Source organism: Thunnus maccoyii, chromosome 5 (genome assembly GCF_910596095.1).
Source record: "Thunnus maccoyii chromosome 5, fThuMac1.1, whole genome shotgun sequence".
In the NCBI taxonomy this organism is placed as follows: Eukaryota; Metazoa; Chordata; class Actinopteri; order Scombriformes; family Scombridae; genus Thunnus; species Thunnus maccoyii.
In genome coordinates this window covers 31,249,868-31,266,602 of record NC_056537.1, presented here as the reverse complement: position 1 = coordinate 31,266,602, position 16,735 = coordinate 31,249,868, and the positions used below count along the sequence as shown (strand labels likewise).

Sequence of the window (16,735 nt, the reverse complement as noted above, 5' to 3'; positions counted from 1 at the left end):
TATAATAATTGTTCACTGGTTCACTGGCAGTTTGTTTTTCCATTGTGAGTTGAATGAATTGGCCCCAGTCCCGTCTGAGTCTCTAACTGCCTGTGGACACATAATATGCATCATTGCCATGCAAAGTCCTCTCGGTGAGCACTGGAGGGCCAAAAACCACTGTTTGTTCCTATGGCTTTCATAGGCATGGAAATATCATGCAAATCCACACACAGGCTGCAGATAGAGTTACAAAACCAGAGGGAGGCAGAGACAGAGGGAGAAACAGAGAGATAAATAAGAAGATATAAATTAACTTTATGAAAACTTCTGTTCTTTTTGATTCTGAGTGTTGAGCAGAGTATGATTATGATTGAGCGTGAAGACCAAGAGCAGACCGAGCTGGATCAAGTCTGTTCAACTTTTGGTCAATTGGCGCTGACATCATACATATGCGTGGTTTTGAAGGATTCTTATCATTAGTCCTCTGATCCTGTCATTGCACATCATTTTTCATCGTGACTTTTTCTGGACACGTTTTATATTTACGCCAGGAATCTGGAGTTCACTCACATGTGTGAGCGGAGGAAATTATTATAAAAACAAAACTGGTCTATTGAGATAGTGGCTATTATTTCACAACCCATTTCATCAGGTTTTAGTGCAGAGCAGGAGCAGATGTTTACTTCCTTATTGAATTTATGGTCCTCTTTTTTGATGAATGCCCAGTTCTGCTTTCTAACGGGAACATGTGAGAATCTGTGTTCTCACAGGATTTGGGTGGTTGTCTGGTGATGCGATTGTAATCATAATCTACCCTTTCACTCAGTGCATTGTCTCTGTAGTTACTCAGTGGCTGATTATGTGCTCCGTTCTAACTGTTAACACTAATAAATCTGGATATGTTGGTGGAAACAGTCTGTGGTGGTTTGTTAAGTCTTTGTAGGTTTCAGCTAGTCTTCACTTCTCAGCCCTGCTTTAGGGGAAGATTGTGGTTTTGGCAAAAAGGTTAACACGACTTTTTAAAAATGTAACCAAGACTGAACTGCTTGAGGTTGCCTAAACATGACCAAAAAGACATGTATCATGCTTTAGTTGCCTGAAGAAGATATTGTAGGGAAACAAGTACAATATGTTGACAGTGAACAGTTTTCACATACATTGATAAAAACGTGTCTGGGTAGCATTATGTTTCCTACAAAACATGAAGCCATATGAACATCTGTATATGGGGTCTCCAGTGAGTACATTTATTCTCTATGCTCCTACTTTATGTTGAGGTCAACATGCCTAACTTAAACCTTTCTCCATATTGTAACCTTGAATTCAAATCCATAAAACAGACCAGGGGCAACATGAAAAGCATGTTTCTATCCTTGTGAGGACATTTGAACCTCATAAAGGTTCAAATGTTTGCGGACACACAACACCCACACACACACATTGATTTCCAGGTGAGCGGTGTTGCATTCTTCACTCCAGCTCAGCAGACACTTACTGGAAGAGAAGGACTAAGAATAGAGGAATGGAGCTGACACACGCATGCTGGATTTCACACCAGACTGACCTCTCTCACTAGTTTTCTATTTGAATCTTGCGTCTCTAGCGGTAGTTTTTGTACCTCACATGCAAACAAACACACTGTCTTTCTGTCTCTACCTTGTATGTACAAATGCACTTGGACAGAGGTGCACTCAAACACAAAGACATGATACCAGCATAAAACACTAAGACAGACACACACAAAGAGCATATAAACAGAGGACCCTGTCTGAATGTGTGCTGCAGTGCATTGTGGGAGTGGGTGTGGTCATTGATCTAAGGCCTGGGGCAGGAAATATGAAACCCTGTGGGAGGAGATGGCGTGTGAGAGTGTGTGTGTGTTTTCAGGGAGGAGGTTTTGTGGGACACTAACGTATGCAAACAGGGAGACTGTGAGGAAAGTTCGTTTATACTGATTTAAATGAAACAAGCTTCATTAAAATGTACAGAACAATCAGCGAGGATGCACAAGGTGTAAAACACAACTGCACGCACGCATGCATGCACGCACACACACACACTCACACCCACGCACACACACTCTCTGTCTGATGCAAAGCAGCAGTAGCAGAGGGAACCAATTAGTGGTCTGGCTTTGATGATGTCACTGACAAGTCACGCACTGATGGCACAGCTTCCGTTCAAAAGGGAAACATTATACCACACACTATGTGCACAGACACACACACACACACACACACACACACACGCACACACACAGAGTTGATGCTGATATGCATGTGACAGAGGACAGTCTTAGCGGCTTAAGCTGATGACTAAATTAGAGGGCAACAGAGGTGTCAGGTAAGAAATGATTTTAGAGGGTCTGTGTGTGTGTGTGCGTGCATTTGTGAGAGAGAGAGATTACTGGCATGGACAAAAATGTTTCTATGTCGTGATGATGCTAATTTATTAAAGTCTTAATGAAATTAAATTCTATTTTTTTGTCTACTACAGCACACATATCTGCTCTGTAAATAACTTGTCCTGAGTTCTTTGAGAAAAAATCTGAAACCAAAAGGGAGAAATTCATATTTTATATTGTTTGGTTTCATGATGTGCCCCCTTACATTTGCATTAATTTGACAGAATATTATTAGGTATCCATCTACATTTTAGCCAATCAAATCTTTGCATAAACATTAGCGTTCTATCATAGGCAGAGCAGACAGTCACACTGAGCCTGATAGCATCCTGCTACACAACAGACTCTGAATAGCAACCCACATTAGCTAACCCTAACCCTAACCCTTCTAATCTCTCCTTCTTATCTAATTTACAAACATGAACATGTCTTGTCCTGCACCTTAGCTAGTTGAACAAACATTCACCTGGTCAGTTTGGAGACTACATAGCTAATTGCTGCAGCAATCAGCAATCAGTTGCAGCACATTAAATAGCATGTAAACATACCCGCAGATTTCACTTCATACTCGTTAGATGCTGGTCTGGTTCTTACTCTTCAATACCACTGCTAACAACACACTGTCCAAAAATGGGTGACTAAATGTGGTTACAGTAAATCTCTCTTTATCCTGGAAGTTGCTCATCCTCTCCAAACAGTAGACGTACTGTTTGACGTACTCCTACACTTTGAATGTGTCCTGTTTTGTTTTCCACATGAATGGGTTGAAAAACTTTAGAAAAAAAGTTTTAGCATTTGCCTGTAACTTGTTCAAAGGGCCAGGTGGATATGCTGTAAAGTTTTTGAAAGTTACCTTTAATGTGTAAAGATTGTACATTAAAATTGTACAATTATTGTTTTTCTCGATGACTGCACAGTACTGTTTACATCTGTACTGCACAGTACCACAATAGTGGCTAATCAGCTTATTCTAGGTGTGGAGCTGCAGCGCTGCAGAGGTACGATAAAATATTTACATAGTTCACCGACAGCTGTGTCCATATTTGCCATATTTTCTATTGACTCCTCGAATCTGAAACAACTTTTATCCACTACGACAATAGTGGTATTTAATGCAGCATGGTGGACCAAGAACAGAGGGGAAGTAGGAGATAAAAGTTGGGGAGTGACGTCTTTTAGCATTATAGGGCCAGTATGAAGTGTTCTCTTAAAAATACTGAAAGTATCACTTCAAGGATCTTATTGGAATATAATTATTAGGTTGATACAAGCCCAACATTATAGACTGTGCATTTGTGTCATTTTTACAAAACACAACACCAGAGGATTTTACCTATTTGATTCTTTCTGGTGAAAAAGTGAAAAAAAAGCTACTGAAAACCTGCACAACTCCTGCACATGGTGAATACAGTAAAAAAATATACAAATTAAATAAAACACTGAGTTTGACCGTGTTCATGCATATACAGGAAATGGTGCAAATACCAAAGTTTGAGAATGAATGAAAGCCCACATGTGCATTTCTGGTTCCTGGGTTTTGTGTTTGAGCTCCCCCCCACCCCTCCCTCCATCATGTAGCTGACAGACACTCGTCTGCTTCTCATTTAGTTCTCCCCCTATAACCGCTAATCTCTCTCTGTCTCGTTCTACTTCTTTTCACTCTTTCTTTCTGTTTTAGGTTTTGTTTACTGTTCATATATTTGTGTGATTTTTTTGTGTGTGTAGACATATATGTGTGTAACGCTTAGCAATCAGTCTGGCGCCACTGTCTCATCAGCATGCAGTTTAAGCGGGCAAACGCACACACACACACACAGACATATAGAGAAACAACCTTCATCACTGAAACTTGCAGAGTAATTCCTGTGGTTTCAACCTTGTCTAAAGTCACATCCCCAGATATGACTTTCCACGAGGAAACGGTCGTTACTGGAGCCAGTTTCCAGTTTCCGACCGAATCTCATCCCACTCCGAGCGCTTTCATGACCAAAATAATTGTTTGCGGCCAGCAAAATCAGCTCTGTTGAGTCCTCTTCACCCTGACACTTCAGTTAAAATGTAATAAGAGCATAATGGAAATGAGCAGTAACTGTTGCTGAACTGCTGTCATGTTAATCAGTTTAACATGTTTCACCAGCAGCACTCTACGCTCAAGTACACTCTGAGCTTATTTTGTTCATTGTTGGCTTGAAAACTGCACGGTTCCAATCAGGCATATAAGAGAGATGGGTACCTTTGTTTTGTTTTGTTTTTGTTGTTTTTTTTTTTTTTAAGTATGACAGATTCACTACAGCATCCCGGGTTCTGAAGGAAGAATACATTGCATTTTCAGACACACATTGGAGGTGATTAGGCAAGCTGGAGGGATGCAGGAGTGCAGGGCAGGAAGGAAGGAAAGTCCAGTATCTGTTTTACCTAAAGGAAACAAGAAGCATGGCAGTTTCTTCACACAAAGGAAACCACAAACTAAAACTCTTGGATGATAAGACATGAATGAATGGTGGGAAAGACTGTTTGAACACATTCACATTAGTGACAGATCAAAGAGTTAATGAACAAGTGAATGCAAAAACCTTTTACCAACAAGAGGGATGAGCGTGAAAAGAACCAAGGTGCTGAGTTGAGGTCAATGTCACAAAGAGCAAACTTTTACAGGAAAATGCATCTCAGTGATGTGGCATAGAACAACATAAAAAATCACAGTACGTATGTAAGGCTACAGAATCAGCTTTAGAAAACAATCCTGAAAGATAAAGAATCACATTTCTAAAAATTGTTATAGTTTCTTAATGGAGAACTTGAACAATGCCTGTAATTTGCTGAGATGAATATAGTTTGCATTGCAACATCCACAAGAACACTGTTGTCAAATGCGGGTGTCATATGCACCTTCACACATTTTTACACCCATCTGTAAATGTAACACTTTAGTGCTCACTGCACTGACAACAACATTGCAATATGTAAATGATAATACAGCTGTTAATGTGCATGTGCTAATCTTCTTTGTAATTCTAATAATATAGTCAACCAATTACATAGTGTGCAGACAGTAAACTTTAAACATCTTCTTACCTATATTTGTCTATATTTATTAGATATCTTTCATGTAAAACTTCACTACATCTACTGTATATTGTTAAATCTCCAAGATGATAGTAGTCATTTTAAACCTAAATCAAACCTAAACCTCTTAAACCTCACTGACCTTCCAGTGACTCATGCTATGCAGCCAAAGTGTTCTGCAAAGTCTTAAAACATATAAGCTAAATATGAAATATGAAAAGCAGGTTAAAAAGATGCACAAGACATCTAGAATATCTCCATTCAATTGAAGGGTGTGTAGTTGTATACTGGTTGTGAACATCATATAGCTTCAGTGAAATAAGCTGATACAGTCACTGTCAGACAGTGTGGAATAGGATGATTTTTTTTCCATCTTAGAAACAAAGAGAACAAAGGAAAAAACTGTATATTGAAGGATTTCAAAAAACCTTTCAGACAAAGTTAGCTAGTACCCTAAACAGATGTTCTTTCTCTTGCCTTTCATTTCTCTGTTCTATTATTGTTACATGGGTAGCAAAAATGTCTTTCTCCAGCAATGGCCTAAATTCTAGTCAACAGAATCATGTCTGACTTTTAAGGAATTACACATCAGAGTCTGCCCAAGCAGACCAATCCAGTTCCTGGTGCACAGGAGCTAACCTGAGCCCGGCTCACCGAAGAGACTTTTGAACATAATATATGCCACCATGGGTTGCTTTAGGAACAGTTTAATTCAGAGTGTTCAGTTCAGCTACAAAATTTAAACCCTGTAAACTGAGTGAACTACAGCAGTCTGCTGTAATTAAGGCTGCTGGTAAACAAGCTGCTGATGCTACAGTTCACGTCTACAGCAGGGTTAATGCTCGCTACCACGTTAGCTGCTAAAATTAACCTTGTCCACAGCTGGCTCCCATTAGCCAGCAAAGACACAGAGAGCCTGTACTTCTACTCTTTCTCTGTCTCTCAAACACACACACACACACACACACACACACACACACACACACACACACACTTGGCTATCCAGTCGCCAAGTTTAACCTGGCTGTGCTACCCTTTTGGTTTGGCACCGTCTGTGTTTGGAAATGAAGGTGGGAGAGAGGGAGGATTGGAAGGGGGAGAGCGGATGGAGGGAGGATGGCAGTGGGTGAAGGAGGGGAGGATAAAAGGAAGGAGTTGGGGGATGTACAGGGGGACACAGGATGTAAGCAGAAAACACAGGGAATGGAAAGAGGGAAGAATGGAGGGATGGAGAGACGGACATGCAGCGTGGATGTTCATATAAATTGCCACAAGAATAACAAACACAGGAAAAAGCAGGGAAGCTGAAAGAAAGAAAACATGTAGGGAAAAGTAATAAAAAGAAAGAAAGAAAGAGAGCGGGGCAGAAACACTATCCAGGTAGCCTGTACTGTATCATAGCCCACGGGCTGCTCACTCATCATTCTCCACTATTCTTCAAGTTTTTTTCTGTGTGTCAACCCTGAATAAACACAGGAAACATCATCATTATTATTAGCACTTCAGTCACAATTATGTCCAATTTTACTCTGCAACTGGCCAATAACCTAAGTGTTTCTAAGAAAATATGTAAGAAGTAAGAATAGCAACATGAGAAAAATAAGTGATCACTTCTTTCATTTTGTATTCAACAGTTTTAACTTCTACAGAATATTTTGAAAGCAGGAAAAATCTCTTTGTAAAAGATATAACCAACACCTAAGCCTGAGAGATCTGTGTGTGTATGTGTGTGTGTGTGTAGAGTTTAGCTGTGACAGTAATTAAGAGGAGAAGTTGCAACGTTCACAAGATCTCTGCCTTGGCCTGACAGTTGTATTCTACAGGGAGGTCCGGTGGGATCGGGGTAGGGGGCGGTATGTGTGTGTTTGTGTGTGTGCGTGTGTGTGCGTGTGTGTGTGTGATTGTATGAAATGAAAGCTGAAATAATATAAAATGTACACTCAGTACACAATTAAAGACTGCACCGAGGCAGCTGAGTGAAGCCTTTCAACTATATTTCTTTTTTACAGTACAAGCTCTCAGGAAACCACATTCTGCGCTCGCCTGTCGTTTTTTATACACGTGGAATATGAATGAGTATTACATAAAAGTAAAGACTGAAACCTTATACTTGTGTCTTTTGTGGGAGCAGCATGAGAAGAACATTTCAGCAATCTGGAATAACTTATCTGAGTCGCTATGCTGGTATAGCATGACTTATGTTTTTCAGTCCAAAAGATTAATATGGATGAAAAGAGCAGACTGTCAGCACGTTTATCTGGATCCTCAGACGTGTGTGTGTGTGTGTGTGTGAGTGTGAGTTCTTGGCTTCATTTCTTCAGAACGACTGTGAAACTGCTTTACATTGACGACTCCTGGCCTCATTAAAACTTCATAGATCTGTGAGCACTGTTGAGGTGACAAAGAAGAGGGTATCATCTTACACACACACACACACACACACACACACACACACACACATTCGCTCCGTCTTTGCCATACACCTACACACACTCTGCATACAGTCTCTTTCTCTCTTTGTCTGACACACACACAAACACATTACACATCAGAAACTCTGCAGAATGCTCAAAGCCCATCAACAAAAGCACATACACACACATACACACTGTTCACAACCATCAGGGCACTTGTGTTAAATAATTAACAGTGTGAGATTAGTCTGTCAGCCTTGGGGCATGGAGGTCTATCGATTCCCCAGAATGCATTTTTAATGAGCCGCCAGCCGGCATTCATTTCAGCTGGCCAGTGTCCGTGGAGGGCCTTCTGACACACACACACACACACACACACACACCCACACACAGAGTCCAGGCGTAGTGCCAAGGGAGACAATTAACATACACATAAACACAGCAGCAGCACCGCTGCACTGTATGGCAGATATCACCTTGACAACAGCAGCAAACTAACATCTTTGGGGCTCTTTAAGTTGTTTAACTTTGACTCTGATCTTGATCAAGCACAATCACTTCTGACCATTGTGTGAAAAGGAGCTTTCCAGTGATTTCACCTCAGTGACCAGGATAAATTGAAGTCACAACAATGCACAGTGTGTTCAGTAGCTGGTGGGAGACAGCGGAAACTGTTTTAAAGGCACCACAGACGATTAATACCTCACACACACTGGTTTAAAGGCACAACACTGCACAACACGGGGCTGATTACGGACTAATTTATGCCTTTCATTTGTCTTTGTGTCCAACCTGACACAAAAATCAATCTGTATTCTGTCAGGGGTTGTCAGCTTGAACAAGGGATGTACATGTTGGATGTTAACACACACACTCTGATCATCCTGACACACGTGTTAAGATTAAGTTCAATTTTTTTATTTATAAAAACATTGTCTGTGCGTTGGCGTTACTTTCATTTCATAAAATAAAGAGGAACAAAAACAGTACGAGCAGATGGAGACGCATGTGTGTCAGCTAAGATGGAATGATGAAGTGCACATGACTGAGCATGACATAAGTTTTATTAAATGGCAAATATGTCTTCAAAACCAACTGACTGCAGTTGTTTGGGTGATTAAAGATACATTTTGTACACCAATAAACACTTTTGTCATCACAAAACAGAATATCTATTTTTTCACCAGTCTGTCTGTTTCAGCTCAAACCATATGACCTTTCTAACAGGTGAAGAGCAACAGAGAGAAATGTGTGTGTGTGTGTGTGTGTGTGTGTGTGTGTATGTGTGTGTGTGTGTGTGTGTGTGTGTGTGTGTGTGTGTGTGTGTGTATGTGTGTGTATGTGTGTGTGTGTGTGTGTGTGTGTGTGTGTGTGTATGTGTGTGGGTGGGTGTTTTGCACTTGTCCTACCTTTCCCGTCTCTCTCTCAAAGTCGACGTACTCCCTTGTAGGAACCTGCCTCTGATCTCCGTGCAGGTTGGCTGGAAAGAACTGGAGAGAAAGGTTGGTACCTGTAGCTACAAAGGCCTGGAGAGAGAAAGAGAAAGGTTATAAGTTAAAAAAAGTTATAACTTTTACACTGCATTCAAATTTAATGTTAAGGAAAACTACAGGGAGGAAGGGTCTAAAGAAAACCACAACTGAGTTGCATTATGGAAAGTTTAGGTACAGTGTTTTTTCAGCCTCTGATGCTTCAATTTTGACATCATTTTTTAAATAAATGTGTCTCTCACAAGTCCCAAAAATATATGGAAGAGCAATAATAACTTACTAGTGGTCCTTTATATGAAAATATAACGTACGGTAAAGTGGATTCAACACATTTCTACCCAAAATCAATATTTTGAAATAGACAGTCGATTTCGGAAAGTATTTCCCAATTTTTTACCATGGCTTCATGGAAGTTTCTAGAGACTTGTATAACTTGAACAGCAGAATGTTTGAATAAGTTTAAATGTCTTATTTGGGTGTAAGCCTGGAAGGGTTTAAGTTTGATAGAGTGCATCAAAGTTGTTCTTTTTCTCCTTTCCTCAACCCGCCCGCCCTCCGTCTCTCCCTCTTCTTGGTCAAACCGCTCTCGTCTTAGAACAAAAGCGCAAACTGAACTACTGGCCTGCTTTCCTCACACACACATATAATCACATCATACTGGAACTTTCTCCATTTTTTGATTTCTGTAAAATGCCTTCATGCTCTAATGGGAGACATTCCTCTCAAGATAAACACACACACACACATGCACATGGGCACGCATGAATACTGAAACACAAACAAAATGAAAATCAATAGAAAGCATTTCTCTGTTGCAGTCAGAAAGCAATGAATCACAGAGAGGCAGAAAATCAAGTTAGAAAATTTATGTTTTATGCACATATGTGTGTGTGTGTGTGTGGATTGTCTTTGTGTGTGTGTGTGTGTGATCTGTTGTGTTTGCCGAGACAGATCGATACTAATGGCATTAGGGCTGCGACTGAGCTGGAAGCATATGAATTATGCATCCTGTCAAATCTGTCCCTCATCGGAGACTGAGAGAGCGAGGGAGAATGAGAAAAACTGAATGAAAGAGGAAGAGACAGAGAACAAGAGCAAGCAGAAGACAGAGAAATGAAGGGAGGACAAAGCTGAAAACTACCATGAGTGTACATGGACACACAAAGAGAAAAAATGTCTCTCATACACACATGTTTATACACACTCACTTAAGAAATGAGAGCTAAAAGAACACCCGAGTCATCATTTCTGCTGTATTTGAAGTATTGGATTACAACCATCTGATACCAATTTGCTGCCTACTACTGCTGGAGAGAAAAGAGGGAAGGGGAGGCAGAGAGAGGAGAGAGATGGAGGGAAACTGAGAGACAAAGGGGGAGAAAGAGGAAAGAGAGGGAGGCGCGGAGAGATGGAGGGGGGTTGATAGGAGGAACGCATGGATGAGGATGAGAGAGAGAAAGAAAAATGAAGGGAAACAGGACGACGGTGGAGAAGACAGCGTGATAAAAGTAAAGTCAGACAAAGAAGGGAAGGAGGAAATGGAAGTGAGATGGAAAGATGAAGAAGAATAACGATAAAAGAACGGAGCAGGAGAAATTAAATAAAGGGGAAGTGAACAGGCAGAGAGAAAGAGAGAGAGAGAGAGAGAGAGAGAGAGAGACAGAGAGAGAGAGAGAAAAGTGCAGCATGAAAATCAATAGTAGTTTAGAAAGCGACTCATCTCTAATGAGCTGAGCTGAAGATAATTTACTTTGAATTATTGTCCCATTTATCAGATCAATCCTGAACATTTTAGAGTCGCCCTGTGAGTTGAGACACAAGTGCGTGTGTGTGTGTGTGTGTGTGTGTGTGTGTGTGTGTGTGTGTGTGTGTGTGTGTGTGTGTGTGATGTTTTGATTCCTGGAAATATACAGCAGCCTAACTACATTTCTACATGATATGTATGTTGTAAAAATATTGTACAAAATAAGCTTTTCATTTATGGTGGAAGGTAAAACTAAGAGTTTACATGCAGTGTATTTTGACATATTTTTTTTGTTTGGTTGTCTATTTATTTAATGTTTATTTGAACAGGGATAAGTATATAGCATACCACTGCATTTATAGCCTAAGCTTGTCTGCAATGCATGTCCCTAGATGGGCCTTCAAAATACATCAAACTCAACAGTAAGATACATATGGAACTGCACAAAACTCAACAAGTCATATACATAAATGAAAGCACAAAACTCAACAAGAAAATACAAAGAAAACAGCACAAAACACAACTTCCAATGATATAATAACAGTAATATAACAACAGTATCATAAATATCAATATCATACCATATCAAGATCCCTCATGACTACATGACTGATCCCTCTTTAAAATCAGTTTCAATTTGAGTTTCCCAGTCACAATCCATTTTGATTATGACTAATTGTATATTGTAAAGTATATTGAATATCACTTTTTTATTATTACTTTCATATCCCATGCAGGGTGTATTAAGACACATATATTGACTTGCTTTTGCAAAAATCTACTAGCCTTAATAATGAATGAAACTGTAAAGATAAAAACCTGAAATGAAACATATTTCTAAAGCATTTCTGCTTTAACATTTGGAGAATGAACTATTCTGAATACCATGTTTGTCTTTCATTTTCTGCCTACTGTAACAGACCTTGTATTTAATCACTTAACCAGCTGTTTTCTTTTTAATGTGGAAACTGCACTATTAGAAAAACAGTAGGTCTGGCAGCAAACTTTTGACAAGAGAAAACACTGTTAAAGGGGATAAAGATATTTAAAGATCCCCTCCAGACACGTGTCTGTCTGATATGTTTTTTCCACAAAAAGTTTAATTACCTCATTCAAATTTCTTAAATGACATCTGCTCCTTTTCCCTCAATGAAAAAAAAAACAACCCAGAATCTAAGAATATTCAGAGATAGTCCATTTCAAAAGTTTAACTGCTGGACAGAAGATGTCTCCTACTTCACTGAAAAAGTCCCTTCTCAGTGTATATGCACACTTGTGTAAGTTGCATACTGGATCGTGATTGGCTCCAAACTAGCAGTGATGTCACAATGTACATGTCTTAAACTCAGATTTTCAGTGAGCACAGAGAAACTTTCCCTCTTCAGCAGACGAAAGTGAAAACAGCCTTCTAGTGTCAACCACTGCACGTACATCATTCTGCACAGTGAAGCTCAAACATTTAAGCAACAATAAGCAAAACACATTTTTAAGTGGAGGGGCACTTTAAAAAAGACAATCAATTCAGTGTTAACCTGATAAATTGAACACGGTATACAGTTTATATGTTTTCTGTTTGTCTGTCCCATCTATATAAAGTGGACCTTGGCAGCACGTTCACGTCTCATTGTGTCTAATAGTTGTTCACACTGACCATGAAAATAGCAGGAGGTCTTTAGCAGCGTCTGGCCAATAGATAAATCAGCAACATGATGTCACAGCTGCCGTCAAACCATTAAAACCGTAGCCATCAATTCTCACAGCAGAAGAGGCTTATAAATACAGTGAAGACAGACAGACAGACGGACGCATCATGTCCCACTAAAAGATGGTAAAACTAGATGTGTCCCCCCCACCCTCCCCTTCTCCCTGCTCCCCCCCTCCAGCGATGATGACAGCATGTTTGTGAAAAATACCTCGAGGATGACTAAGACAGCAGAAGTTGCACTGTGCTTGTGTGTGTGTTTGTGCCAGTAGTTTGCCTGACTTTGCCTTTTGTTGAGGACACCATTTAGGAAGTTTTAAACAGACTTCACACCGTGAGCACACGGTAATTACATAATGAGAATATGAATGTGTCCTGACTTGCCTTAAAGTTAAAAGCTGCTCTTACAAACCCTACTACACCTAGTATTTTGAAAGAAAACAATAAAGGTCACACAGGTTCAGCTGAACTTTTGGGAGAAAGCTTTGTTCATCTTTGCAGAGAGGTGAAGACTGTAAAGGACGCAGATGTGTTGTGCTCAGAAACACTCTAATACTTTGATTCCAAATGCTACATTTCATCAGCCCATTTGCCTCTGAGAGGCATCCATCTCAAATTTGGACGATGATCAGATGCATTTCAGACGCAGCTAGAGAGACGCGTGGTTTGGAAATGGAGGGAAACAGATGCAGTGCACTTGCTGTGACACTGTGGCTACAAACTGACTGCAAAAACTGCCCGCTGGCTGCTCCTCCATATATGAAAAATGAAGAGAAAAACATTTCAGTATTTTGCAGACCGACACTACAATGCAACTAACTACAGACCGTAGACCTGAGTCAACACAAAAACAACTCAAGTAATAGACTAAACAAATTAAAGATGCACCTAATATTTATTTTCATTGGTGATTAATCTGCTGATTATTTTCTCAATTAATTCATTAATCTTTTGGTCTGTAAAATGGTCTATGAAACACATCATGTAGAGCTGCAATGATTAGTCAATCTAGAAGAAAATATTTCATGTTTTGATAATCGATTAATCATTTCAGTTTTCACTTTTCATGCAAAATGCCAAACATTCTTTGGTTTCAGCTCCTTCAATATGAGTGTTTGCTGCTTTTCTTTGTCATATAGGATAGTAATACAAATATTTATGGATTTTGGACTGTTGGTTGGAAAAAACAAGGAATTCAAAGACGTCACCTCGGAGCCTGGTAAATCATAAAGGGCATTTTTTGATATTTTTTGACATTTTATAGACTAAATGATTAACTGATTAATGGAGAAAATAATAGGCTGATTAAAATGAAAAACTATTAATTGCAGCCCTTGTGACATATCTTCAAATTACTTGTTTTGTCAGATTAACACTCCCAAACCCAAAGTTATTGAGTTTACTATCACAAAAGACGAAGAGAAGCAGAAAATCCTCTCTAGTGAGAAGCTGGAACTGGAGACTTTTTGTCTTTTACTAGAAAAACATGACGGGTGCAAACACCCCCAGCAAGACTGATAAACTGTTTCAGCTCTGAACAAAAACAAAATGAAGTGATTTAGTATTTACTGAAAGGCTGCTGCATTGTATTTTCAGGTGTTTCTATTTCCTGTTGAGTCATTGCATATCCACTGTCTAAAGCAAGTTACTGTATATACCAAAATTAGACATGACAGGTAATATTTACTTTACGTCATCAATTTTAGGCCCAAAATTACAGCCTTAACAGTGTTTGTTGTAACCATAAAGTGTCTCTGTATGATAACACATCTTAACGCATGAGTTCATGCTTCTGCACAAACAAAGCTGAGACAATGATGAGCTGTAGAATATAAGAGTCATGATGAGCCGGCAAGTGTGTAAGTTAAGCCTGGTGGGTCTGCATCTCTGATAGCACGTCTGCTTCCTGGTGCAGGGACAGGGTAAAACACCGGATCACACACACACACGGTGCATGCATGTGTATCACAGTGTCCTGCTGCACAACGTGAACAGAGCACAGTGTTCTCATAATAAGAGCTCATTTGTCTATTAAAGCCTAGAGATTAATGCTCGCTACTGCGCAGGGTTTGAAAGCTTCTGAGATAAGCTAGTGTGTTGTACGATTTAATAAAATAAATATCTTGTTCATAGAGGATTAGAGAGGACATGCCTATGATTTCTGTTTATCTATTGTGTCTGTAAAGTTATTCTGCACATCAGCTTCACATCCTCACAAACACACACTGTCCTTTTTTCTCTCTTTGAGTCAAATATTAATCAGCAATTAGCTCTACATCTCCCCTCTTGTATTCCATGAAGAAGACAAAGATTAAGTGCATTTAGTTTTGCACTCACCACTTCTGACCGTCCGTCCCTGCAGGCGTTCTGGAAGCGGGCTTGTCTCTCCTCATGGGGCCGGTCTCTGAACCCAGTATATTTAATCTAAAGCAAAAAGAAAAAAGCACACTCACTACAACAAGACCTTACTCTCATATATACATTCAAACACTCTGAGTATGCTACATGTGTTTGATTTTATAGCAGAAAACACTCCGAATAGGGCTGTTTGACAGTGAACGGCGATGCTCATTGCCAGCAGCAGCCTGCAATTTAAAGATAAGCCACAGGAATTTTGATTTAAGGCAAACGGCATCATGCTTTGTTTCTGCATTTCACTAAAAAGTAATAAAATATATTAAAACAGGACAACAGCAATAAAAGTAAATTAGTTAATAATTAAACAACATTTTATTGGTCTTTTTTAATGCAGTTTTTTCAATTTCTTGAGGGAGTGATTCAAGTGAAAGCTTAATGAAATGCACCTTTTTTAGGCTTCAAGTTGTTTACTTCTTGGGGATTTTATTCAACTGTAGATGTTCTCCCACTGAACTTATCAAAATGAATGAAGCAACCTTTATGAATCCTAAAACAACTGAACCCGCCAGCATGCTTCACTGATCTAACGAGCTCTCTTCTCTGTCTTTATTTCCGCCGTCTAACAGAAAGGATCCAGTGTGTAGAAACGCAGCAGACTCACCTCACACTCCCTGCTCAACTTGCGGAAAAACTCCTCATTCTCAAACTTGCTCCTCTGGTCCGGGACTACCCGCGGCATCTTCACCAACACTTTCCGGCCTCTTGCTTTGTCACTTTTAGCCTCTTTTCTTCAACGATCCCGCACTGTAGAAGTTCAGCTGTGTGTTTCTCGCCGTCCTGTTCCTCAACTCAGCCTCTCTTTCACTCACTTCTCTTCCGTGTCTGTGTGTGTGTCTCTGTGTGAGTGTGTGTGTGTGTGTGTGTGTGTGTGTCTGTTTTTTTTTTTCTTCTTCTTCCCTGTGTGGAGCAATGTGCTCTCTGCTGCTGGCCTCTGTAATTATGACTGCTTCTCTTATTAAGATGATTTGCCTCTGACCGACCGCGGCTCCTGCGCGCTCCGGGTCGCCTCTGGCTCCAAGTGCGTCTTATTAAGTGACCAACTGCGATAGATAAAGCTCAATTTGACCATGCGACTCTCTCTCTCTCTCTCTCCCTCCCTCTCTCTCTCTCTCTCTCTCTCTCAGTGTCTCTCTCTCAGTGTCTCTCTCTCGCTTGACGAGCGTGTGATCTCAAGCAAGTGGCAACAAACAAGCGCTCTCTGTCTGCGTCTCTCTCTCTTTCTTTCTCAGTAGTCTACCTGCAACTTTCAAGTTGTGCATTTGTGAATTAAAGAAAAACGAATGCATCAAGCATAACTGATCATATTTTGGCGGATTTAATGATGAATTACATGGCACACAGCTGCGTTGTGCTGCGGTGTCCGAATAAAGAGGAAATATATTTCTACATGCCTATATATGAAATATATAGGGCTATATATGAAATATATAGTCATGTAAGCCTTCATTCATGTAGGCTATCAGTAACAAGTAACGTGATTCAATAAAAGCATACTCTTTACGGGGATTGTCCCTA

General features: G+C 39.9%; 1 protein-coding gene across 4 annotated transcripts in view; it reads right to left on the bottom strand.

Annotated features, from left to right (window-relative positions):
• Positions 1-16,083, bottom strand: part of cbfb (core-binding factor subunit beta) — a 35,522-nt gene extending 19,439 nt beyond the window's left edge. For all 4 annotated transcript variants that reach the window (XM_042412813.1, XM_042412814.1, XM_042412816.1 and 1 more), the window contains exons 1-3: positions 15,822-16,083; positions 15,140-15,226; positions 9,276-9,392 (exon numbers count right to left, since the gene is read on the bottom strand). In XM_042412813.1, the coding sequence (XP_042268747.1) occupies positions 9,276-9,392; positions 15,140-15,226; positions 15,822-15,899 (282 nt within the window). In that variant the 5' untranslated portion in view covers positions 15,900-16,083. The remainder of the gene's footprint in view (positions 1-9,275; positions 9,393-15,139; positions 15,227-15,821) is intronic.
• Between the last annotated feature and the right edge of the window lie 652 nt (positions 16,084-16,735).